General features: G+C 39.3%; 1 protein-coding gene across 3 annotated transcripts in view; it reads left to right on the plus strand.

Moving 5' to 3' along the window:
* The window catches only part of LOC119562331, a 200,608-nt gene that overhangs the window by 21,708 nt on the left and 151,835 nt on the right, over nt 1-27,065 (plus strand). For all 3 annotated transcript variants that reach the window (XM_037875491.1, XM_037875492.1, XM_037875490.1), the window contains one exon: nt 26,180-26,674. In XM_037875491.1, coding sequence (XP_037731419.1) covers nt 26,542-26,674 — 133 coding nt within the window. In that variant the 5' untranslated portion in view covers nt 26,180-26,541. The remainder of the gene's footprint in view (nt 1-26,179; nt 26,675-27,065) is intronic.

Genomic DNA, 27,065 nt, shown 5'->3' on the forward strand with positions numbered 1-27,065 from the left:
TTGGGAATATCATATTTTGTATATTTAAGAATTTCGAATTAAATTTCATAATTTAACTGCAAGGGTATACAAACTTCGGCTTGCCGAAGTTAACTTCCTTTCTTGTTTTTTATATTTATTTCTCTAAAACCTTTTTTTTCAATATTTTTTATATACAATATTTAAATAACATTAAAATAGCCTTTAAAAATGTGGGCGCTAGAAAGGTTTTAGCGTTATGGGCGTTAGAATGGGCGTGCACTCCGATAAAACAAACTCAGAAGGGTATTACAATGATGACTAGTCTAACGAACTATTCGACTTGGATTTGTATTACAGCGAGTGCAAGGTCGAACATATTTAATATCATACAATGTCTTTAAGATGGACAGCAACCAACAAAAGTTGACATGCGATGAAGTACTAGCGAATGTAAAAATTATACTGTCATACAGCACAGACGAAAGCCCAAACATTTTGGGACTCGAAACAGTTATACAAAACAAACTAAGGCACAGCCGAAGCGAACAAATTTCGGCAGGCCAAAGTTAACTTCCTTGCTTGTTTTTTATATTTATTTCTTTAAAACCTTTTTTTTCAAAATTTTTTAGATACAATATTTAAATAACATTAAAATAACCTTTAAAAATGTGGGCGCTAGAAATGTTATAGCGTTATGGGCGTTTATGGGCGTTAGAGTTGGCGTTAGAGTGGGCACTCCGATAAATCAAATTGGCGCTGCGCAGGAACGCCAAGAATGCTTAGTCCCAACATTCTAGCTTTTTAAGGTTTTATCTCAGCGTTCATACGGACAGACGGATATGGCTATATCGACTGGGCTTGTGATCCTGATCAAGAAAATGTATATTATAAGTCTTTTTACTCTGCGGGATCGACTTGTGGAGTGATGCTGATCAAAAATACAAATAGGGTCGTAAGAGTTGCAATCTTCTGACTGAAATCATTATACTGCCTGCAAGGGTACGTCTAACCGTTAGCCTATTGGGTGTTAGTCTGTACTGTAAAAATTATCTAGTTAGAGCGAACGATTAGAAAGATGTTTTTTCGATGTAACAAAATGTGGGAACTCAGAAGTGTATTACAATGATGACTAGTCTAACGAACTATTCGACTTGGATTTGTATTATAGCGAGGGCAAAGTCCAACATATTTAATATCATACAATGTCTGTAAGATGGACAGCAACCAACAAATGTTGACTTGCAATGAAGTACTAGCGAATGTAAAAATTATACTGTCATACAGCACAGACAAAAACCCAAACATCTTGGGACTCGAAACAGTTATACAAAACGAACTAAGGCACAGCCGAATCGAACAAATTTCATATCCAACTGTCTAAAGCATGGACTGCAACCAAGAAATGTAATAACTTCAAATAAAATGTACTTCAGGACCAACAAAAACCAAGGGCTGCGGTCTGACATTCAAATTATCAACAACAAACCCTACGAAGCTAGTATCGGCATCATACAAACGCGAATAAAAAATAGTTTTTTTTAAGGAAAAGATCATAGCAGACACTAAATCCTAATAAAAATTGTAAGCAGAACCAGAGAAAACGCACCTAGCCTATAGCCCCACCTAGCCTATAGCTCGAGCTTGAGAATCGGCAAGCCAAATCCCAAAATTTGAGCTCTTTCAGTTTCATTCGGAAAGGCGGACAAACGGGCATGGCTGGATCGACTCGGTTAGTGAACCCGATCAACAAAATATATACTTAATGGGTCGTAAGCGCTGGCTTTTACCTGTTACACACTTTTTGATGATTCTAGTATTCCCTTCTACTCTACGAGTAACGGGTATAAAAATAGGGGTTTCAAACTCTGTAATAAAAATGTGCAGGCTATTATGATAATTTTCTCCCCAAAAAACGGCGGACATTAGAGTGGGCGTGACACATTGGCGTGACAAACTTGCGCTGCGTACGAAGCTTTGGAATCTAAATCTGAAATCTCTACTCTCTAGCCTTTTTAGTTTCCGAGATCACGGCGTTCACACGGGCTGACGGACATGGAGGTCAATTTTTCCAGTTTGTTTATTTATAAATATTTACCGTACCACTTTAAATCCTTTTTAATTTCCATAAGAGGAATCATCGTTCTGCTCTCCTCGATAACTGTCATGGCACTCTCCCTATGTTTTTCAGTATGCCGTCCAGACACACTATTTAACAGCTGTAAGCATCGTTCAGTTCCTTGACTGCGGTACAATATTTTTGGACTTTTCAGAGGATCCTTTCCGTTTCAGAATTCCTTGAAGTCTAGAAAGTCGTATGGAATATGACTGGTTAGCGGTGGCTCTGCACAATTGCTTAAGATCTATCATTGTGGTATAGCTGATGCAATAGAAATTGAACACTAAACATTTATGAATAAACAGACATGACAAAGTGACCTTTCAACAAAAAAAATAGGGTGTTTTAAATTCAGTAATATAAATGTGTTTACTACTCTGAAATTTTTCCCGAAAAAAAAGTATTTTTCTTTCGCGTTTTGGGGGTCAATCACCATTTTAGACTATAAGATCGTTCCGCAATATTGCTTAGAGCCCTTTAAAGATTACGTTCCCCCATGCGATTTGTCACTGTTTTCGGCCCCTTACAATTCGTCCCAGCCTAATATGTATATATACCTTATGGGGTCGGGAACACTTCCGTCTATCTGTTACATACTTTTCCCCGAATACATTATACCCTTTTACTTTATGAGTAAGGGGAATAATAAGTTTTGATTTTTAAAAAAATAGTTAAGTTCTGTTTTATTAAGGAACAAAGTTTCGTTAAACTAAATTAACTTTCGAATCGCAATAAAACATTTTTTCTGTTTATAAACACACACAAACACTCACGCAAATTTGTTGGCGACGCCGATAGCAACAAGTAACCAAATTCTTATTGCTCTTAACAGGTAGTTTCCCCACTCAGCGACAATAGAAATTAGTTTCAGTGTTTTATTTCAACGATTGTCGTTTATGAAATGCTAATGGTTTCAGCAGACGTCTTAAAATCAGTCACCCTTCTGGCAACTCTATCAGCTGAGAATAATTAAATGCATAAATTCCAGGGACCGTAATCATTATAAGTTTTATACATAAAACTCGCCTTCGCACACTCTCCAAGTGAGCGTTCGACACTGCGTAGACTGCCGTTCACAGTGATAACTGATTTGTATTTTTGTGTTAAAAAATAATGATTATTTTTTAAGTCAGACAATAATCGTTATCAATAAGTAGAAAAAATAAAAATTACTATTTATGATTATTCGTGAGGCTTATTTCATAAAACTCAAAATAAAACGCGAGAGCGGCCATTGTAAAAGAATTTTAACAATATTTAATATAGTTTTTGTTGGTATGGCCATGTTTTTTGAATATATATGATACAAAAGTTTATAAAATGGATTAAAGGTAATGGGTAATTTTATAGGGGCTATTGGGGCTAGGCTTTTTTATTCGTGGTAAGGGTACTTTTTTTTTAGAAGTTTTTAACTCTCGATAGAGATGCGAAAGTTCAAAAGCTAAATCCTAAAACCAAATGAACCCAAAAAAAACGTTGGTCTAGGTGGAAAATATGTTGAGGTTTTTATGGGTAGAAGGGGAGAGTGGGGTAAGGATAGTTAAAAGGCAAGGATAGTTTGTGGCCCTAGCAAGTAAACGTCTTGTATAAAATGTGCGCCGTATTTAAAGAATATACCTTAGAGCACTAGAGGGGGATACCAAAAATGTACGCTATAAAAAATTTGATAAGATATTTTCATTCTGTTCGAGTGAGTTTATTGCTTATTTTCTAAATCGAAATTTTGTGCCAAACGCGTGCGGTTTTTATTTTTATTTGCCCTTCGTTCTTGGTGCTATTAATAAAAAGCACTCCATGTGAGGCAAGGATAGTTAAAGGTAATGTTTGATAATACGGATTGTGTTGAAGTAAATATATAGTTCTCATGGTGCCAGTAATTCTGCCAGTAATACTGTCAACGAGAGATCGATGACCAAATATGCGGTCTGGGATGGCCAAAAAAAATGTTGACACTGTAGAATTTACAGGGAATAATCATATTCAATAAAGAAATCAATTAAATTTACATAAATGGGCTCCCTTCAGTTCCAAAAAAAAGTTTCACTTGTGAATCACCTTGGGAATCACCTGGGACATGTCCTCGTGCACAAGTGAAGAACAAGTGACGCTCCCCTTCAGTTCTGCAGTAGGGACGCGGTGACATGGCTCAAGGCAAAAAGCTTTTTTGTTTTTTTGTGCCTTAAACGCTGTGCCGCTGTTGACGTCAGCAGAGCAGTCGGCGCAGCTTAGAAGACTGCCCACGAAAACGATCGTGCAACAAAGAGAGGCAGATATTCGGATATTTCCCTCTCTTTCTTGTCTTATAATCTGCCTGCACTCCGCGCTCGCAGAGACAAATTTCGGCCGGTCCGTTATTATACCCGTTACTCGTAGAGTAAAAGGGTATACTAGATTCGTCGGAAAGTATGTAACAGGCAGAAGGAAGCGTTTCCGACCCCATAAAGTATATATATTCTTGATCAGGATCACTAGCCGAGTCGATCTAGCCATGTCCGTCTGTCCGTCTGTCCGTCTGTCCGTCTGTCCGTCTGTCTGTCCGTCCGGATGAACGCTGAGATCTTGGAAACTATAAGAGCTAGGCTATTGAGATTAGGCGTGCAGATTCCTGAGCTTCTTACGCAGCGCAAGTTTGTTTCAGCAGAGTGCCACGCCCACTATAACGCCCACAAACCGCCCAAAACTGTGGCTCCTTCAGTTTTCATGCTAGAATAAAAATTTAAACTGAAATGTATTGTTCTCATCAATACCTATCGATTGACCCAAAAAAAGTTTGCCACGCCCACTTGAACGCCCACAAACCGCCCACAAACTTCAAAAAATCGTAAATATGAACGCAGATATCTCGGAAAATATCAAAGATAGAGAAATGGGATTTCAGATTTAGATTCCGTAGGCTTGAGCGCAGCGCAAGTTTGTCACGCGAATATGCCACGCCCACTCTAACGCCCACAAACCGCCCAAGCCTGTGGCGCCCACAATATTCATGCTAGATAAAAAATTTTAACTGAAATGTATTGGTCTTGTCAATACCTATCGATTGATCCAAAAAAAACTTTGCCACGCCCATTCTAACGCCCACAACGCTTAAATCTGTCTACCGCCGGTAGGTGGCGCATTTCAACCTCGCTTTGCTGCATATCTCCATTTTCCTTTGGTCCTTTTAGCTGAGTAACGGGTATCTGATAGTCGAGGTACTCGACTATAGCGTTCTTCCTTGTTTTTTTTTTGCGTCTCTCCGTTATGTTCGGCTAGCGACTAATATTTCGGCGAAAAAATGTTCGTAGAGCAGCGACATGTGAATGCCGTAATATTTTAGGAGCATTATTGTGTATCGAAAATATACAACTTATATTGTTTTATAAAAGTAAATTATTTGATTATAGTAAAATTAAGTAATTTGGATTTACTTATAATGTTATGTTTACTTATTATACATTTTTATTGCAATATATTTTTTTTGGTGTAAATATAGAAAATTAGTCCCTTAAAATTGATTTCAATAATTAAAACATTAGTAGTATTAGTATTAACATTTTTTAAAAATTCGTATTGTATTTCTTACTCAAGAAGTACAAATTATATAGTCGGATATATTTCGCCTTAGAAAGGGTATAAGTGCAGTGGCACGCGCCAACAGCGAAGAGAAAACAAAAGAAATCAAGTAAAGGGGTGAGAAGACATGGTGCATTCTGTTTGAGTGATTGAAAGGGAAGCATCCATTTTAATGGTGCGCAGCAGAGTTACTTTAATCGTTTAGTTAATATAATAAAGTCAGGTAAGTGCTACATTAAGTTTAAGATGTTGTGCATTGATCTTAGTTTAAAGTACGTAAATTTTGAAGGTATTCGATGGGTTCCGTTAGCCGAAAGTGGATGACGAAATGTTTTGGGCCAATAAAAATCCTGCAAAGTAACCCTTTGCACACAGCTATAAAAGGTAAATATACAATTAAACAAATAAAACGCATTTTTTAAACATATGTTTTTTCAGGAGCGTTGGCCAAGGATTCAGAGGACCCGGACAAAGGTTTAAGAACGGCGATGACTAACGTTAAAAATAAGCTTACGAAGCAAAAAAACAGAAACAATAATTGTACAATTTTTGAAAATCTAAATAATACCGTATAATTAAATATGTATGTATTTTAAATTCTTTATTTTTATAATTGAAAACTCAAGGAAAAATTTTGATTTTCACAAGTGATTCACTTGGGACGTGTCCCTTGAAGTGATTTCACAAGTGAAAACTCAAGGAAAATTTCTGATTTTCCCAAGTGATTCACTTGGGACGAGTCACCGGCACGTGTCAGGCCATACGAAAAATGAGTATAAGGAACAAGTGAAATCCGTCACTTGTTCTTCACTTGTGCACGAGGACATGTCCCAGGTGATTCCCAAGGTGATTCACAAGTGAAACTTTTTTTTGGAACTGAAGGGTCCCCTTCAGTTCTGCAGTAGGGAGGCGGTGACATGGCTCAAGGCAAAAAGCTTTTTTGTTTTTTTTGTGCCAAAAACGCTGTGCCGCTGTTGACGTTAGCAGAGCAGTCGGTGCAGCGTAAAAGACTGCCTACGAAAACGATAGTGCAACAAAGAGAGACAGATATTCGGAAGTTCCCTCTCTTTCTTTGTCTTATAATCTGCCTGCACTCGGCACTCTCAGGAACAAATTTCGTTCGTTATTTTCTCTGCGTCCCTCCATTATGTTCGGCCAGCGAATAATATTTCGGCGGAAAAATTTTGTGGAGCAGCGAGATGTGAATGCCCTAATATATTAGAAGCATTATTGTATATCGAAAAAAAACAACTAATATTGTTTTATAATAGTAAACTATTTGGTTATAGTAAAATTTAGTAAATTGAATTTACTTATAATGTTATGTTTACTTATTATACATTTTTATTACAATATAAGTTTTTAGTTAAGTTATAGAAATTTAGTCCGTTAAAATTGATTTAAATACTTAAAACATTTTAGTATTAACATTTTAAAAAAAATCGTATTGTATTTTTTACTCAAGAAGTAAAAAATAGTCGGATATTTTCGCTTTAAAAAGGGTATAGGTGCAGTGGCACGCGCCAACAGCGAAGAGAAACAGAAGAGAAACAAAAGAAAGAAGAAGACTTGGTGCATTCTGTTTGAGTGATTGAAAAGGAAGCATCCATTTTAATTGTGCGCAGCAGGGTTACTTTAATCGTTTAGTTAATATAATAAAGTCAGGTAAGTGCTACATTAAGTTTAATATGTTGTGCATTGATCTTAGTTTAAAGTAGCCGAAAGTTAGCCGAAAGTGGATGATGAAATGTTTTGTGCCAAAAAAAAGCGTTGGCCAAGGACTCCGAGGACCCGGACACATGTTTGAGAAAGGCGATGACGATCGTGAAAAACAAACTAACAAAACAAAAAACAGAAATACTAACAATAATTGTCCCGTAATTGAAAATCTGAATAATACGATGTAATTAAAATGAATTTAAATGTAATTAAAAATTTATGTATTTAAAATTCTATATTTTCATAAGTGAAAACTCATGGGAAAAATTCTGAATTTCACAAGTGATTTCACTTGGGACGTGTCACATGCAAGTGATTTCATAAGTGAAAACTCATTGGAAAAATTCTGATCTTAACAAGTGATTTCACTTGGGACGTGTCACCGGCACGTGACAGGCCATACGAAAAATGAGTATAAGGAACAAGTGAAGTCCCGTGGGACTTCGAAAAACTTTTGTTCGTACCCAAAGGTACTCAACATGACCACACCCAACAAATCAAGCAGTAGCCAAATTGGGAACAGTACCAGGCGCTCAGTAGCACTCACTGCAGATGAGAATTGCTGGTCAGCATATTATATCATATGTCTCACTAACTCACCATCTCACCGTCACAACAATACGCTGACCCGCCAATGCAGTCAGCACATTTGCGGTGTCAGCCGAGCCAACTACGCAACTGCTACCGTAATCATAATTCCCTGACCTACTTTAGAATATAGCTTCTTTCACTAACCATTACACTAAGCTTCCGTTATCTAAGTAGAATATAAGCAGGTATCAAATGAAGAATAAATCAGTTATCAACACACCTCATAACTCCGCGGTTCTACTTCCTACCTCTGGGAATAGGGCTCGTAATACACTATCTCAACTAGCAGCTAACCACGTTAGCTCACCCTCAGCGCAGTTCAGCATCGCCTGTGGTCCGGCATTGCAGTAACCATAGTTACCATTGCTGCGACGCGATCGTCCTGCAGGTGTCTACTTCGGTTAGGCACAAACAACTTTCATTTGAATTTTCACTTGTGAAAATGCGGACATCCCATACAATTTTCTATATGGAGCGTATCTTGTTCTTCACTTGTGCAAGAGGACATGTCCCACGGGATTCACAAGGTGATTCACAAGTGGAACTTTTTTTTTTGGAACTGAAGGGTCCATATAGAAAATTGTATGGGATGTCCGCATTTTCACAAGTGAAAATTCAAATGAAAATTTTCCAAAGTCCTGCGGGATTTCACTTGTTCCTTATACTCATTTTTCGTATGGCCTGTCACGTGCCAGTGACTCGTCCCAAGTGAATCACTTGGGAAAATCAGAATTTTTCCTTGAGTTTTCACTTGTGAAATCACTTGCAAGGGACACGTCCCAAGTGAATCACTTGGGAAAATCATAATTTTTCCTTGAGTTTTCACTTGTGAAATCACTTGCAAGAGACACGTCCCAAGTTAATCACTTGTGAAAATCAAAATTTTTCCTTGAGTTTTCAATTATAAAAATATAGAATTTAAAATACATACATATTTAATTTCATTTTAATTCATTTTAATATATGGTATTATTTAGATTTTCAAAAATTGTACGATTATTGTTTCTGTTTTTTTGCTTCGTAAGCTTATTTTTAACGTTGGTCATCGCCGTTCTTAAACCTTTGTCCGGGTCCTCTGAGTCCTTGGCCAACGCTCCTGAAAAAACATATGTTTAAAAAATGCGTTTTATTTGTTTAATTGTATATTTACCTTTTATAGGTTTGTTTAACCCTTTACAGGATTTTTATTGGCACAAAACATTTCGTCATCCACTTTCGGCTAACGGAACCCATTGAATACCTTCAAAATTTACGTACTTTAGACTAAGATCAATGCCAACATCTTAAACTTAATGTAGCACTTACCTGACTTTATTATATTAACTTAAAGAAACAATTAAAGTAACTCTGCTGCGCACAATTAAAATTGATGCTTCCCTTTCAATCACTCAAAAAGAATGCACCAAGTCTTCTTCTCACCCCTTTACTAGATTTCTTTTGTTTTTTCTTCGCTGTTGGCGCGTGCCACTGCACTTATACCCTCTCTAAGGCGAAATATATCCGACTATATAATTTGTACTTCTTAAGTAAAAAATACAATACGAATTTTTTAAAAATGTTAATACTAATACTATTAATGTTTTAAATATTGAAATCAATTTTAACGGAATAATTTTCTATAATTACACTAAAAACAAGGAAGAACGCTATAGTCGAGTACCTCGACTATCAGATACCCGTTACTCAGCTAAAGGGACCAAAGGAAAATGGAGATATGCAAGCAGCAAATGCGCCACCTACCGGCGGTAGACAGATTTAAGCGTTGTGGGCGTTAGAGTGAGCGTGGCAAAGTTTTTTTTAAATCAATCGATAGGTATTGACAAGACCAATACATTTCAGTTAAAATTTTTTATCTAGCATGAAAATTGTGGGCGCCACAGGCTTGGGCGGTTTGTGGGCGTTAGAGTGGGCGTGGCATATTCGCGTGACAAATTTGCGCTGCGCTCAAGCCTACGGAATCTAAATCTGAAATCCCATTTCTCTATCTTTGATATTTTCCGAGATATCCGCGATCATATTTACGATTTTTTGAAGTTTGTGGGCGGTTTGTGGGCGTTCAAGTGGGCGTGGCAACAGGAACTTCTCGTTCCACTGGTAGGCATCAACCACTTTGTTGACACGATCGATGAACTGGTTGACTGAAATGGCTTTATCGGCGCTGGGATCAAATTCTGGCAAGGTGTTGGCAATTTCCTTGACCGAAGCTTGCCTCACGTTGTTAGTAGCCTGTACAGGAATGCTCTCGTTGTTGATTTCGTTGATATCCAAATCAATTATTTGGTGCTGTTGCTGATTTCCTGCAAGTGCTGGTGCTGCGTTTCCCATTTGAACGGTAACTAATTGAGCTAGCATGTCCATTAGTTCCTTCATCTCGTTTTGCAATTGTGAAATTGCTGCTGACTGTGCTGACATCGTTTCTTCTTGCTGCATGGTGATCCCCACTGCTGCTGGCAGTTCTACGTCACCGATTGTTCAAACTCTATGAGTCTTTGAATCAATTCGGCTCTGGTGCCCGAAACTGACACGTTTCTAGATCTCAGCAGGAATCTTAACAAGTCGCCTTTAAGTTTTGCTATCTTCGACATTTTTCACAATTCTTGGAGTGTTGTTTTTGACTACTAGGTTGGTAGTCCTCTTTTCGATCGAGACAACTACATATATGTACCTCACAAAGTTATGCATCTGCTTTCTCACTTGACCAATACACACAAGCTCCTTGTATGCATGTATGTGTTCTAGAGAATTCTGACTTGCATCGACTTGTGAAATTCACCAATACTCAAAACCGCTTTGTGTGTATGTGCTTTGGCTCCTCTTGAGACTTCTGCTGCTCCTTAGACTTCTGCGGCCACAGGCTCACTAAGAATCCTGATCTTACTGGTATGCTTGACTCCACGGGTTCACTAAGACTCCCGATCTGTTTTGCTTGAATCTCATCTCATTGCAAAATGTTAAAATACGTTTTTAACTATCCTTGCCCCAGTATAGGAGTAAAAGTAGTTATAAATATATCTTTTTTACTCTTTGGACACCAATCTTTTCATGTCAAATGGAATACGTTATTTTTTTAAACCCTTCTTTTTGATATAAAATTGGGGCTATAGCTTTTTGACGCTTAGTAGCCCTTCAGTTCTGCAGTAGGGACGCGGTGACATGGCTCAAGGCAAAAAGCTTTTTTTGTGCCTAAAACGCTGTGCCGCTGTTGACGTCAGCAGAGCAGTCGGCGCAGCCGTAGAAGACTGCCGACGAAAACGATCGTGCAACAAGGATAGGCAGATATTCGGATATTTCCCTCTCTTTCTTGTGTTATAATCTGCCTGCACTCCGCGCTCGCAGAGACAAATTTCGGCCGGTCCGCTATTTTTTTTTTGCGTCTCTCCGTTATGTTCGGCTAGCGACTAATTTTCGGCGGAAAAATTTTCGTGGAGCAGCGACATGTAAATGCCCTAATATTTTAGGAGCATTATTGTGAATCGAAAATATACAACTTATATTGTTTTATAAAAGTAAATTATTTGATTATAGTAAAATAAAGTAATTTGGATTTACTTATAATGTTATGTTTACATATTATACATTTTTATTGCAATATATTTATACCCGTTACTCGTAGAGTAAAAGGGTATACTAGATTCGTCGGAAAGTATGTAACAGGCAGAAGGAAGCGTTTCCGACCCCATAAAGTATATATATTCTTGATCAGGATCACTAGCCGAGTCGATCTAGCCATGTCCGTCTGTCCGTCTGTCCGTCTGTTCGTCTGTCCGTCTGTCTGTCCGTCCGGATGAACGCTGAGATCTTGGAAACTATAAGAGCTAGGCTACTGAGATTTGGCGTGCAGATTCCTGAGCTTCTTACGCAGCGCAAGTTTGTTTCAGCAGAGTGCCACGCCCACTTTAACGCCCACAAACCGCCCAAAACGGTGGCTCCTACAGTTTTCATGCTAGAATAAAAATTTTAACTGAAATGTATTGTTCTTATCAATACCTATCGATTGACCCAAAAAAAAGTTCCAGCCAAGATGTGACTAGATTCATCACCCATTTTACACACAACGTGGAAAAACTTCGAGTTCGGAGCAAATCCAGACGAAGCAGAAGTGCATTTCAACATGGCCAATGCAACCAGGCGATCAAAGGGGACGGTAAAGGAGTACTGTTTCAGGATGTCAGCCCTTGGGGTGCGCTACAAGCTCAGCGAGGCAGCGATCATCAGATATGTTCGCTCAGATCTACAGCATCGATAATTTCAAAATTATTTATTATTATTATTAATATTAGTATTGCAGCAATTCATTTCGCCACAATGAAACACCTTCGTGATGCAGCCGAATCGTATTTCGTTAATCGAGGTTGGTCAAGTACAAGCAAGGAAGAGTATTTACCGAAACCCAGCCACTTCGAGCAGAAGCAGGACATCGGTGTTAAACCATCAAGGTCAAAAGAATCCGAAATACGTTACATCTGCGGAGAGAGGGGAAACTTTGCTAATTCGTGTCAAAAGGAGAAGAAAAAGTTACGCTGTACCAAATGCAACAAGTTCCACGAGCCAAATGGAAGTTGTCAAGCCACGAATGTCATGCGTTTAGGAGCCGCAAATCAGGACAAACAAAATCTGCGTACTCTCGCACGACTACAGCGCCTTAATCGACACAGCTAGTCAAGCCAGTCTCATCCGACAATCAGTTGCCGAGCAAATTAACGCCAAGCGCCACAAGTGCCCTATGAAGATTAGAGGCATTTGCGGAGGTTCATGTATCCTCACAGAAGCGATGACTGTGGATATAGAAATCGATGGGAAGACGATTACAGCGAAAGTGTATATAGCAGACAACGATCTATCGCAGGAGGACTTTCTGTTGGGACTGGACGTCATCATCTCTGCTCATCTCGAGCTCAACTTTGAGTCAGGCGATTTTAAAATCAAGCGACCAATCCATCAGCCGACAACCCCTGTAGGCACCAATATCGCAAAGCTCCTGCAAAATTTTCAGAGCGACAAAGAACGTAAGCAAATGCGCAGCTTACTGGAGAAGTTCGCCCATGTTTTCTCGACAGGATTGGAAGGCATAGGAAAGACAAGCGTGGTCAAAGCAGATATCACGGTCGAAAGCAGTCAGGTAGTAGCACAAGCCCCGTACCGAGTTTCCGAGCCAAAGAAGGAAATTGTTAGCAGAATGGTCGACGAGCTGCTAAAGCAGAACATCATCACGTTGTCAACATCAGAGTGTGCCAGCCCGCCCAAATAAGCTGATCAAGAAGGAGAATCTTCCAGTGCCGAACATCGAAGAACTTCTGCAGCAGGCAAAAAGATTTAAGTACTTCTCATCCCTCGACCTGAACAGTGGATACTGTCAGATAGAGATAGCCCCAGAGAGCCGAAAATTTACTGCATTCATCACCACAGATGGATTATACGAATTCATGCGACTTCCGTTCGGATTGAAAAACGCACCTGCGATTTTCAATCGACTCATGGAGTTACAAAAGAGAGTACAGAAGGCGACATGATACACTACATGGACGACATCCTTATTGACAGTCAAAAATTTGATGAGATGTACGAGAAGCTTGAGAGGAACCTGAAAATTTTAAAGGAGTGCGGATTAACGTAAACCTGGACAAATGTAAGTTATATAAGCAATCAATAACGTTCCTTGGTCACCAGATACACGCAGAAGGAATTGGTCCTGGAGAAATTAAAACGAACGCCATCAGAATAAAAGTTATCACAGACTGCAATGCCTTAAAGACGTCGATGGAGAAACGAGAAATGATACCCCGGATTGCAAGATTTTGGTTCCGCATTCAAGAATTCGACATAGACATCGTTCATCGAGCAGGAACACAGATGAACCACGTAGACGCACTCTTCTCTACACTCGAGAGATGGATACCGCAAGTCTGAGAATATCAAAAACCATAGTCGACGAAGAGGATTGGCTATTTTCTATACAGCTACAGGACGAGAAAATACAGAAAATTGTCGCAGACATGAAATTGAAAAAGAAATCTGAGACCGACGAGTATGTGATTGAGGAAGATCGCTTGTTTCGAAAACATGACAACAATTTGTTATGGGTTGTGCTAAAGCAGTTGAGATTCCACATTTTACATGAATGTCACGATAAGGCCGGACATATGAGCACGGATAAGACTATGGCACGGATTCTAAACTTATTTTGGTTTCCCCGATTGCGAAACTATGTCAAAAGCTACATCAAATCCTGTGTGGGCTGTGCGTTTTATAAAACACCAGGTGGACGTCAGAAAGGTCAGTACCACTACGATGACATCAAGCCGATTCCCTTTTCCACGATACACATGGACCACCTGGGGCCATTTCCAAAGAGTTCCAAGAAAAACGAGCATGTTCTGGTAATAATCGATTCATTCACCAAATTCACCATTGTACGAGCGGTGAAAAGAACAGCAACTAAACACGTCCTGGATGTCCTGCAAGATGTAACCAGCTACCTGGGAATGACAGATCGAATTGTAACAGATCGTGGTACAGCATTTACATCAAAAGATTTCGAAAAGTACTGCAAGTCAAACAATGTAAAGCACATTTTAAATGCTGTAAGAACACCCAGAGCCAATGGTCACGCAGAGCGGACAAATCGAATCATTTTGTCAATGTTGTTGCCTTCCATTGCCATCGATAAGCGTTGGGATGACAAAATCCGATCAATCCAGTGGAGCATTAATACCATGGTAAATAGTGCTACTAAATGCTCCCCATTTCAGCTCCTGTATGAGTATGAACCTCGAGATATCCTGAAGAACGCGATAACTAACAACATTCAAAGTCAGGACCAAAAGATGCTAACCGATGCGGAATTGGATCAACTTAGAGCAGATGCTGCGACAACTGTCAACGATCACCGAGCTGCTGCCAAGAAACGCTACGGTGCCAAACATGCGAAGCCAACTGTTTACCGGCTTGGAGACCTTGTGTTGGTCGAGAATGAGCAATTCAGCACGGGCACATTACTCAAATTGGAGCCTCGCTACAAAGGTCCTTTTATAATAAACAAGGTCCTGCCAAACGACAGATATCTTGTAGAAGATATCCCTCAAGCACAACGAAAGCAGAGACACTACAAGTCGGTGTATTCGTCCGACAAGATGAAACGCTGGTGTGAGCTGCCACCGGAGGAGCCCGATGAAGATGACGATTTGGAAGATGATCCACACCATGAATCCTGCGAGGACGCAGAGATTTGTCAGGAAAGGCCGACTGTGGACAGCGCCTAATGTAGTGTATACCAAATCTTCCTATATTAGTGTAGAATAATTCCCTTTTAATAATGTTACCAGAGTCTGAAAATGTGAAGTAGTCGAGGTATAGTCGTTCTCCAGAGCAGAACATATGCAGAACACTTTTAGTTATAATTTCTATATGTAACCATGTATCCAACACAACTATCCTGAATAAAACCTACACCAATCAAAGCTACCCTTCTCAATACTATAAATAAATAAATTTTATAGCTGCTATGTCCAACCAAACTTTTCTTATTATCCTTACCCCACTCTCCTCTAAATCAAACTTCAGTACTAGCACTTGAGAAGACTTTTGGCTTAAGATTTAAATTTGTTTAAGACCTTTTTACACAAGCAATCCGCAAATTCTGTAGGTCAAATAGTGCATACCACTAATCATAACTTTAACCAAGAACTGATTTAATTATGTCTCGAATCGCGAAATTGGTCAAGTAACTGAAACAGTGCTTGATACTAAAGTTGGTTTTGATTATCACCATGATACGTTGTTATTATAATTTTACCCAAGAAGGGAACAAATTCAATACAATTCTTCTGGTTTAACCTGGTATTGCGAAACGACTTCTAAGATGTCGCAACGCCATTAAAAGCTATCAGATCCATAAAAAAAAACGATTTTTCCTTCTTACACAAAAAAGTTGTAAGTAATTGCACATTTTTCACATAAAATCCTTATAGAAAATAGCTTTATGTAAAAATAAACCTTTTTTAATTCATTAATATACTTAAACTACATGGACAAACAAAAAAGAACCAATTTAAATCATATTACATTCCTAGTGCAATGGTGCGTTGCGTGTTGAGTTTTTTTTTTCTTTTTTGTCATTGATTTATAAAAATAAAACTCACAAAATAAAAACCATGGTGAATTTGCATACATTGGCCAATTTGGAGCTCATTGGTGTTCTTTCTTAGTGAATGTTTTTAGTCAGTAAAATCTGAAAAAATGATTGTTTTCGGTTCCTGATAAATGGAATTTCGAGCTTATACATATAAGTTCATTAAAATTTTTGGTAGTTTTTTGAATTTTTATAACAAATAACTTATTCAGTTTCACAAAAAAATCACCGTGGACGACACCACGTAGTGACGAAGAGCACCAGAAGAGTGTGCGAAAGCGACTTCTATATATACACGGAGAAATTAAAATCTACTGTGATCGTCTGATCGAAAGGTTTCGCAAAAACTAAAACGGTTGCATTTAATATAAAAATATCATCTCTTGGGGCCGTTGGAGATAAATGCACAAGATCATTAGTCTATTTGTATTCACCTCAAGTATGCGTCGAATGACACCTCACTCATTAAAATCCGATTCTCCGATCAAAAGTTATACGCAAAATAAAAATTTTAATTTCTCTGTTAGTTTGTCACAAAACGTAATTTTAGGCTCCTAAAAAATTATAATCGATGTTAAACAGGTTAATATAAGAAACTTTAAGAAAACAGGTATAAATAGCTAAATTACGTACACCCGTTACTTGTGAACTACTAAAGGAGACTTGTGCTATATGTAGTTAGAAAGGTATTTTAAACAAGGAAGAACGCTATAGTCGAGTACCTCGACTATCAGATACCCGTTACTCAGCAAAAGGGACCCAAGGAAAATGGAGATATGCAAGCAGCAAAGCGAGATTGAAATGCGCTACCTACCGGCGGTAGACAGATTTAAGCGTTGTGGGCGTTAGAGAGGGCGTGGCGTTTTTAGATCAATCGATAGGTATTGACGACACTATAACATTTCAATTAAAATTATGCGGATTCCTGAGCTTCTTACGCAGCGCAAGTTAGTTTCAGCAGCGTGCCACGCCCACTCTAACGCCCACAACCCGCCCAAAACGGTGGCTCCTACAGTTTTGATGCTAGAATAAAAATTTTAACTGAAATGAATTTTTCCCATCAATACCTATCGATTGACCCAAAACGCCCACAAACCGCCCACAAACTTAAAAAAATCGTAAATATGAAGATTTAGATTCCGTAGCCTTGAGCGCAGCGCAAATATGCCACTCCCACTCTAGATAAAACATTTTAACTGAAATGTATTAAGCCTAGTACTCACATTGACGAAAACCGCGAGCTAACCATAGGAGTGAGCGAGAGGCAAATAGGCGGCTAAAGGTTTTCGTCGGGTCTGTTTTTCAGCGCGGTACTCAGATGAGCTAAGGAAATACCAGAAAAAATACCAGGTTTCGCGAGTGAATTTCCGATGTACGCCGTTAGCCGCGGCCCAAAGAATAAGAAATTTGATCTTTGGCGGTGTTCGTGCAGAAGCGGTGGGGAATTTAAAAATTAAAAATTGACGAAAAACGGCTAAAGGAGGTCAGTGCAGATAAAAAAGGACGCCTGAACCAAGCCGTTGCCCATTATGTTGGACTTGACCGACAGGAAGCAATACCACAACGGGGCAAATCAGCAGAATAGTTGAAGCGCTGGAGAAGATCCACTAGAGAATCCCAGTGGGAAGGAACATGGGACATCGCTCGATCTCCGACGAGCTCTCCATTGAGAACTCCTCCTTCACCAGCTACTTGGCAGCTGGTGATGGAGGCGGAGATAGAGGATGCGCCGGCTTCTATAGTGAGGAGGAAATAAGGTCGCCCGCTAAGGGACAGCTGGAGGAGCCATTACCAGCCATTATTGGCCAGCTCGGAGCTGGACTACAGATGGCGCGGGAAAGATGGCGTGGGGCGAGAAGGAAGCCTAAAGCTTCTAATTTACCTAAATAAAAACATTCGTTGAAAATTTCATTTATTTTAATTTTAATTTCTTTGTGCACCAGCAGACTCTTCTTTTTTAAATTGCTCCAATTGATTTGTATTCCGTTTGTCAACAAACCCAGCTGCTTGACAGTAAGACCATGCCACATGCATGGCGGGTGAACTTTGAAAACTTCGGTCACACTAGAAAGAATAAGATTTTTCGACTAGTGAAACTCTTAGCCGATCTGAGTACTAGGCTTTAGTCTGAAATGAATTTTTCTCATCAATACCTATCGATTGACCCCAAAAACATGTTTGCCACGCTCACTCTTACGCCCATAACGCTGAAATCTGTCTATTGCCCACATAACCATATATTGAGGTCAGGGGTAGGTGGCGCATTTCAGTATCGCTTTGCTGTTTGCATATCTCCATTTCCCTTTTGTCCCTTTAGCTGAGTAACGGGTATCTGATAGTCGAGGTACTCGACTATAGCGTTCTTCCTTGTTTCAAATGAGTTCGAGGTGAAACGATACGAACTAAGGTATTTCGTAAGCGCTGTTTTTACTGAATAACCGTCCTTTATGTTTTTGCCGACAGAAGTTTTAAAAGTTTGGACGAAGCCCTTAGCACGTTTATTTAATGCTGGGTGAAAAGGAGCTGTTGTTAGGTGGTTAATTCCAAGTTGAAGGCAAAATTCCTTAAAGGTTTCTGCAGTGAGTTGCGGTCCATTATCACTGACAATTGTTTTGGGGTAACCCTCAATTGCAAATATAGCTGTGAGCGCTGATATAGTATTTGCAGTTGTAGTCGACGACATTTGGGTTATGAACGGGAACTGAGAATAAGCATCGACGCATATTAACCACAGTGAGTCAAATGTGATGAAGTATAAGAATTTTACTTCGAAGCTTCCGAGGAATAATAATTCTGTTGAAATCAGAATGGAGACATAGCACCTTGTTGTTAATCGTCGAGGCAAATCTGCGGCTGAAGTAAGGTTGTATTTCGGGATCATCCTGTTGTTCTGGCCAACCAGTTGATACGAAGTTCTATACTCTCTGCAAAATGTTATCGATTCTCAGACTTTCATTGATGATTTCGGCATTTATTGGACATGATGTATCGACGATGTTATAGCATTCCTCTTCCTTATCGAAAAGGAAGCTTATAGGAAGTCGTGAGAGTGCGTCTGCGTTTCCATGAGCTGTGGTTGAGCGAGATTTAATATCAAAATTGTAAGCCATTAATATTATAGCTGGAGTCTGTTTGAAGTCATTGTTGACAAATGCTTGCTAGGATTAAAGATTGTGACCAACGGCTTGTGATCAGTTATAAGAATAAATTTCCTGCCATATAAATACTAATGAAACTTCTTTACCCCAAATATGATTGAAAGGGATTCCAACTTGGTGAACGTCAAGGGGTTTCAATGCGAAGGCTATTGGCTTTTCCTTGCCATCTGGATGTATGTGTGACAATTTAACACCAATGCCGAATGAGGATGCATCTGTGGCTAAAACAAGCGGAAGATTCTCGTTGAAATGTGCAAGCTCAGTAGCGTCGAGGATATGCTTCTTCAAAGCTGAGAAAGCTTGCTGTTGCTCTGATCCAAACTTGAAGGGTGTGTTCTTTCTACGCAATTGATTTAGGGGTGAAGCTAACTGGGAGTTATTTGAAATGGAATTGCAGTAATAGTTCAGTTTTCTCATTAACGCATCTAGCTGTTGTAGATTACAGGACGGCTTTGATTCCTTAACGGCTTCTAGTCCTGACGAATCCGGAAGGATGCCCTTAACACTGACCCTTCTCACAAGGTACTCAATTTTATCCCTTAGAAAGAAACATTTCTCTTTCTTAAATTTATGCCATTCGCCTGTAAAATGCATAAAATTTGTTCAAGTCTGGCTATGTGTTGATCCACTGTAGAAGCCGAAATAATTATGTCGTCAAGATAATTTCCACAACCTATTTCGCTTAGAAGTTGCTCAAGGTGACGCTGGAATACAGCTGGTGCGCTAGCTATTCCATACGACAAACGTTGGTACTGAAAGAGACCCGACGGCATGTTGAAAACCATAATTTCTTTCGCGTAAGTAAGCGTCTTAGAGGTCAATTTTGGAGAATTGCGTGCCGTGACGAGTTTTGTGTAACAAAAACTCACGTGTCGGCAATGGATATTGCTTGATGTCCAATTGACGCCTTGCTTGAAATCGCCGCATACTCGTAGTGCTCCACCTGGTTTCGGTGCTAGTACTATTGGCGATGCCCAGTTGCTAAATCTTATGGGTTTCCAAATACCTGCTTGTATGAGACGCTTCGCTTCTTCCTTGAACTGATCCAATTGGCAAACGGAATATGCCTGCTTTTGTAGAACTTTGGTACGGAACTCGATTTAAGGTAAATGCATGCATTAAATTTTTTTACCGTACCAATAGCCGGCTCAAATACCTCCTTATACCTGTGGCAAATATCTGTCATTTGAGTCCCCTGCTTTTCAGTGACGTTTGCGTTATGCTGAATTTCAAAATTGAATTGTATTAAACAAATCCAAGCCGAACAGATTATTGGAGTTCTCAACATTAGCCACAATTATAGCCACATTTGCCAAATTGTTGCCACACTTTGCTACAGTGTGTATCTCACCCAGTACAGGAATTTGTTGTTGGCCAAATGCGTGCAAGATTCGATTGCACTTCTGCAGTCTCGGGCTGTTTAGCTTTTTGTATGTATTGACATTCAATACTGATACCGTTGCACCAGAATCCTTTTGGAAGGACACGATTGTATTGAAGAGCTCCACTTCAATCACAGTTTTGTTTCCTTCAAACTTGACCAAGGTGGATAAGTTGTAAATTGTTTGAATTCTCTGCGTTTTTTTTCGGTTTTTTTGTTGATCGGTGTCTTCTTTGTCTTTGCACTGCTTGGATAAGCAAACGACAGCTATGTGTCTCTTCCTGGCACATTAGTGGCAAATTGCCTCCCGAAATTTGCAATTTTCGAGAGAATGAGAGTGACCGCAGCCAAAGCACGATTTTAAAGCAGTCGTGTCTTTACTATAAGAAATATTGCGTTTTTGCTGATTTGCCTTTTGTTTGTATACTGCGTTTGTATCAAGAGCTCTCTTCTAACTCTCTTTGATTACTGCCACTGTCTTTGTTGTTGCCTCGTAAGCTTCGTCAATTGATAGAACGTCTTCGAGCGACGGCTGCAACTTCTGGAAAGCGGCTTCCCACGATAGAAAACACACTTTTTTTTCTATCTGCTGATTGCACCGAGTAGGCGGAAAAGTGCTGTGTTAATTGTTGGACATACGTTTTCCAATTTTCATTGTCTTTATTAAAGTTTGGAATCTGGATCTGGATATGTTAACAAAACTTTTTGTGAAAGTATGGATTCCATCTATTTTTGTTGTTGTTGCATCAACTTTTGCGCAAATTCTTGCTGATAAGCCAATAATGTTGGATGTAATTTTGCGTTCGATCACTATTGTTTTAGTCCACCGACTCTTTTTCTCTTTTTTCACTTGTCGCCAGAAAATGTTGTGTTCCGATTGAAAGGTGACGACAGATCGAGATGAGATTAAATGTCCAACTGACTTTATACGGCTCTGTATAGCTGTGATATTTTTGGTACACCCAAAAAAAAAACCAAAAGTACACACTTAATAAGCGTTGTGTTAAAAGTATACTAAAGTTAGTATAAAAATGTAAGTACTAACTCAACACTAATTAGTTTCAACTGTATACTTTGTAGTGTAAGTGCTCTACCAAAGAGTATAAAGCGTAAACCTATAGTGTTATTTTTAAACTAGTCATATTTGACTACTTAGTTTATTATTTATACTTTTGGTTTCAACAAAAACTTGATGTAGTATAAAGAAAATGTAGTTTCAAGTTATTACAAAATAGTTTCATGCCAACACTTTATAGTATTAAGCTTATACTAATTATTATGTGAGTGAGACTCAGTAGCATACATAGTATACTGAACATAAAATAGTTTTTCATGGTGTGAAACTAGGACAATAGCGATTATTCGAACATATATTTTGGTTTGAAACCAGGAGAATAGCGAGTATACGAACACAGAAAATGCTACTGGATTTTGAGTTTTTTGACGCGTTAATGATTATTGTGACGATTTATCTCGGTGAGTTTGGTCCCGCATTTTTGTGAAATTTGTGCCGAGTCAACATGTAAGTAAAATATTTGTTCTAAAATTAAAAAAAATCAATATTATATTGTCCCTGTTGGTAAATATTGTGTGTATTGTGTATTTTCAGATGCAAGTGCTTTACGCACGCGTACAGATGCATACCGCGAAGGAGCTAACGAGCTCGACGTACCGCCTTTGTGCTGTCAGAACAGCGAGTGCCTTTCGGACGATCTCGGACGACGAAGCGCTCGTCATTGCAGGCCAAGTTCCCCTATGTGAACTGGTGCGGGAGGCCAAGGACTTACAAGCGGCTCTAGCAGGCGAACAGGCGGGCCACAGAACCAAGACCGAGGTGAAGAGGAGAGCCAGGATGCAGAGCGTCGACAACTGGCAGGCAGCCTGGGACAACTCCAGCAAGGGACGCTGGACGCAAGGGTAAATAGGAAGCACGGCCAGGTAGAATTCTACCTCACGCAGGCGCTGAGTGCACTGGTTGCTTCCGAAGCTTCCTTAAGCGCTTCGGACACGACACGGAGAACGGTTGTCCAGAGTGCGGCAGTGGGATTGTTGAGGACGATCAGCATGTCCTATTTTAATGTCGCCGCTTCGGGTCTGATCGCCAAATGCTGATGAAGACCACCGGGGCAAGAGTTCGGCCAGCGACGGCAGCCTACGCAGCGAGTGTCCTGCGAACGCTGCGTCGCATCGAGAAGGAGAGGAGAGAAGCTACAGCCTAGGTGGCTACCATTGCGCTAAGCAATACCTTGCGGTGATACCGCGGAATCACGGCCTTCTGTTGTTGCTTGTACTTATTTTAGTCTGTATATACGTGTTAGGTAAAGGAATATAAAAAAAAACACGAAGGAGCTAAAAACATGTTATGTGTGTTGCGCAAAGTATGAATATTTATGACATAATATATGAAATAGTAATAAAAGAAAAACAACATACAACGTGATTATTGGATTTGGGATTATTGGGATACCACGAAAAACAAAATAATATAAATTTTATACTACAGGCAACAGGGAAATCGTATAAGTCTTATACGAAATAGTATAAAATGTATACTAACGATTTCGATAAATAGCTTAAAAAGTATACTACGGCTCTCTAGATTAGTATAATATGTATGCGAAATAGTATAAAACGGAGACTACATAGCATAGTTATACCCGTTACTCGTAGAGTAAAAGGGTATACTAGATTCGTCGGAAAGTATGTAACAGGCAGAAGGAAGCGTTTCCGACCCCATAAAGTATATATATTCTTGATCAGGATCACTAGCCGAGTCGATCTAGCCATGTCCGTCTGTCCGTCTGTCCGTCTGTCTGTCCGTCCGGATGAACGCTGAGATCTTGGAAACTATAAGAGCTAGGCTATTGAGATTAGGCGTGCAGATTCCTGAGCTTCTTACGCAGCGCAAGTTTGTTTCAGCAGAGTGCCACGCCCACTCTAACGCCCACAAACCGCCCAAAACTGTGGCTCCTTCAGTTTTCATGCTAGAATAAAAATTTAAACTGAAATGTATTGTTCTCATCAATACCTATCGATTGACCCAAAAAAAGTTTGCCACGCCCACTTGAACGCCCACAAACCGCCCACAAACTTCAAAAAATCGTAAATATGAACGCAGATATCTCGGAAAATATCAAAGATAGAGAAATGGGATTTCAGATTTAGATTCCGTAGGCTTGAGCGCAGCGCAAGTTTGTCACGCGAATATGCCACGCCCACTCTAACGCCCACAAACCGCCCAAGCCTGTGGCGCCCACAATATTCATGCTAGATAAAAAATTTTAACTGAAATGTATTGGTCTTGTCAATACCTATCGATTGATCCAAAAAAAACTTTGCCACGCCCATTCTAACGCCCACAACGCTTAAATCTGTCTACCGCCGGTAGGTGGCGCATTTCAACCTCGCTTTGCTGCATATCTCCAATTTCCTTTGGTCCTTTTAGCTGAGTAACGGGTATCTGATAGTCGAGGTACTCGACTATAGCGTTCTTCCTTGTTTTTATACTAAATAGTATAAAAAGTAAACTATCAGCAAACATTTCAGTACACGGAGTGAGTATAAATTTTATACTCGTTAGTTTAACTTTGATAACTTCGAAAGTTTCAGTTTAATACTTTCGGTGTCATAAGGTTAATACGCATCTTATCAAGATATTTTTGACACTCAATAGTTTAGTTTTAATGTACGAATAGTTTTGTTTCTATGATCATTTTTTTTTTTGGGTGTATGTTAGAGTGCACATAATAACAAAGAATATCGATAAAGTAAACGGTTCTGGCCAAGATTTCGTGATTATGATACATATCACTCACAATAGAAGCATAAGTAAAACAAGGGACAACGCTATAGTCGAGTACCTCGACTATCAGATACCCGTTACACAGCTTAAGGAACCAAAGGGAAATGGAGATATGCAAGCAGCAAATCGAGATTTAAATGCGCCACCTACCGGCGGAAGACAGATTTAAGCGTTGTGGGCGTTAGGGTAGGTGCTTTTTTCTTTGCCGCTAAGTTCGGCCGGCAACTATTTACATACACACACATACACGCGTAAAAACATTTCGCATTGTCTGGCTCTGACGTCATGGCTTTTTTTCTTGGGAGGTTTGTGGGCGTTAGAGTGGGCGTAGCAAAATTTTTTAAGTCAATCTATAGGTATTGACAAGACTAATACATTTCAGTTAAAATTTTCTATCTAGCATCAAAACTGTAGGAGCCACAGTTTTGGGCGGTTTGTGGGCATTAGAGTGGGCGTGGCAGTTTACTGAAACAAACTTGCGCTGCGTAAGAAGCTCAGGAATCTGCACGCCAAACAGACGGACAGACGGACATGGCTAGATCGACTCGGCTAGTAATCCTGATCAAGAATATATATACTTTATGGGGTCGGAAACGCTTCCTTCTGCCTGTTACATACTTTCCGACGAATCTAGTATACCCTTTTACTCTACGAGTAACGGGTATAACAAATCAAAACCGTCACTTCCTTTTCTAGACAGTGGCATCACTACAGCAAAAACCGAAGTCAAATCCGATTCGTGTTTGGTTGTTATCGCTCTCGCTTTCTTAACTTCTATATTGGATCAAAGCGCGACGCAATAACGCATAAAAACGAAATAAAAATCAAAGCAAGAGAGAACGTGTCTCGACTATCAAAAAACCGTTACTTAGCTCTAACCAATTTGAAAATAAATACTGCTCAGGGCAAATAGTGCATTTTTTCGTAAAATAAAAAAACCTTTTTTTAATCTTCTAAATCAATATCATCCCCCTTAAAGTAATGCCCTCCCGATCAAATACACCATTGATTTTTCCGATCCTCGAAACATGCCAAATAGTCCCTTTTCCCATCAGCGCCTTCTTTGACTTTATTTATCTTCTCAATCGACTTAAAAAGCGTTCCCCGAAGTGGTCTCTTGAGATTTGGGAATGGGTAGAAGTCACTCGGAACCAAATCAGGCGAATACGATGGTTGCGGAACGATATGCGTCGAATTTTCGCAGTAATGGTTACGAAGAACGAGTAAAGTGAGCCGGTGCATTATCGTTATTCAAAAACCAAGAGTTGTTGTTGCCCATAGTTCTGAATTTTTTAGTCAAATTGCTTCATGCAAACGACGCATAACTCTTAAATAGTATTCATTATTAACAGTTTGGCCGGGTGGACGGAATTCATAGTGCACCACACCACGAAAAAAGAAACAAACAAATTCACCTCACTTTATCTACCTTACATTTTGCACTTTTCATTATTATCTACTCGCTGTGGTGCCATTGACGATGTTCTTGCTAAATACGGCGTAAGATTATTACTTATTTACTAATGGACTGAATCTAACAATTTCGGGCGTGGTACGTAGACGAGCGACAAAAATAAAATGTATTTTGAATTGTTATATTTGAAAGTGTGGGCGCCACATTTAACATGCTTAATACCCAATTTCTAGCTTTAATAGTTTCCGATTTGGGCGGTTCGTGGTTTGTTCAGGTATTGACGGAAGCACTTCATTTTAGAATTTAAATAACTATTTGAACAAATTCATAGAATAACATACTCATTCTTCCTTACAGATATCACCTTCGGAATATTTTAAAACATGGATTTTTAAAATTCAAAATTCACACATATATTGGATTTGGAATTAAGAAGGTTCTCTCTCAAGAATTCCGACTTATCGAATTTACCTTAATATATGTTGAATTCCGAATAGAACGTTTGCTGCTGTGGACTAATATTTCGTAGCCGGAAGTAAAAAAACTTTTTGCTAAGAAGCATGGAGTAATACATGACTCTTAGGGGAAGTTCGCAGCAAAAGCGGCTACTGCTTAATGTGCAGACAGACTAAAAAATCGGTGAATCCCAGTAACAACATAGATTAATACAAAATTTGTAAATAAACGAGTGAATTAATACAATTTATACCTGCGAATTTATGATGGAGTCTCGCCCGGAGTGGAGGATACACCGCTTTAACTACCGACACCTTCATCTTCGTGTGGTTTTCTTTGGCTGGGCCTTAATATGGACCCAGTACATCAACTGTGTCTTCTGTGGTGAAAAATTGGGTAAGGTGCTATAATAATCTTTTATTTTCAGCTCGACTTCATCACACTATTTACCCTTATAATTACAAAGGTCGACATAATACACAGCTATACCTAAAAGGCATTCAGCTGTATATTACCAAACAAGGCTTGGAAGCTTTGCCTCACGTCACAGCTTTAACAAAATAGTTGTCAAATTCCAAATTTTCAATTTGTATGCACTTATTACGAACTAATAACAGCAAAATCATTCGAAGCCTAGATGAACTCGAAGTGGTAGGGAAGTGTAGGACATAGCGTAGAACGATTCGTTCGGAATGTCACTTGTAGCGTGTTGCATGATGATGTTGAAAGACAACGAGTCGACAATTTTGGGACAATCAGCGGCAGCGGGACCCTTAAAACGGTAGCT

Source organism: Drosophila subpulchrella, unplaced genomic scaffold, assembly GCF_014743375.2.
Source record: "Drosophila subpulchrella strain 33 F10 #4 breed RU33 unplaced genomic scaffold, RU_Dsub_v1.1 Primary Assembly Seq422, whole genome shotgun sequence".
NCBI classification, from domain to species: Eukaryota; Metazoa; Arthropoda; class Insecta; order Diptera; family Drosophilidae; genus Drosophila; species Drosophila subpulchrella.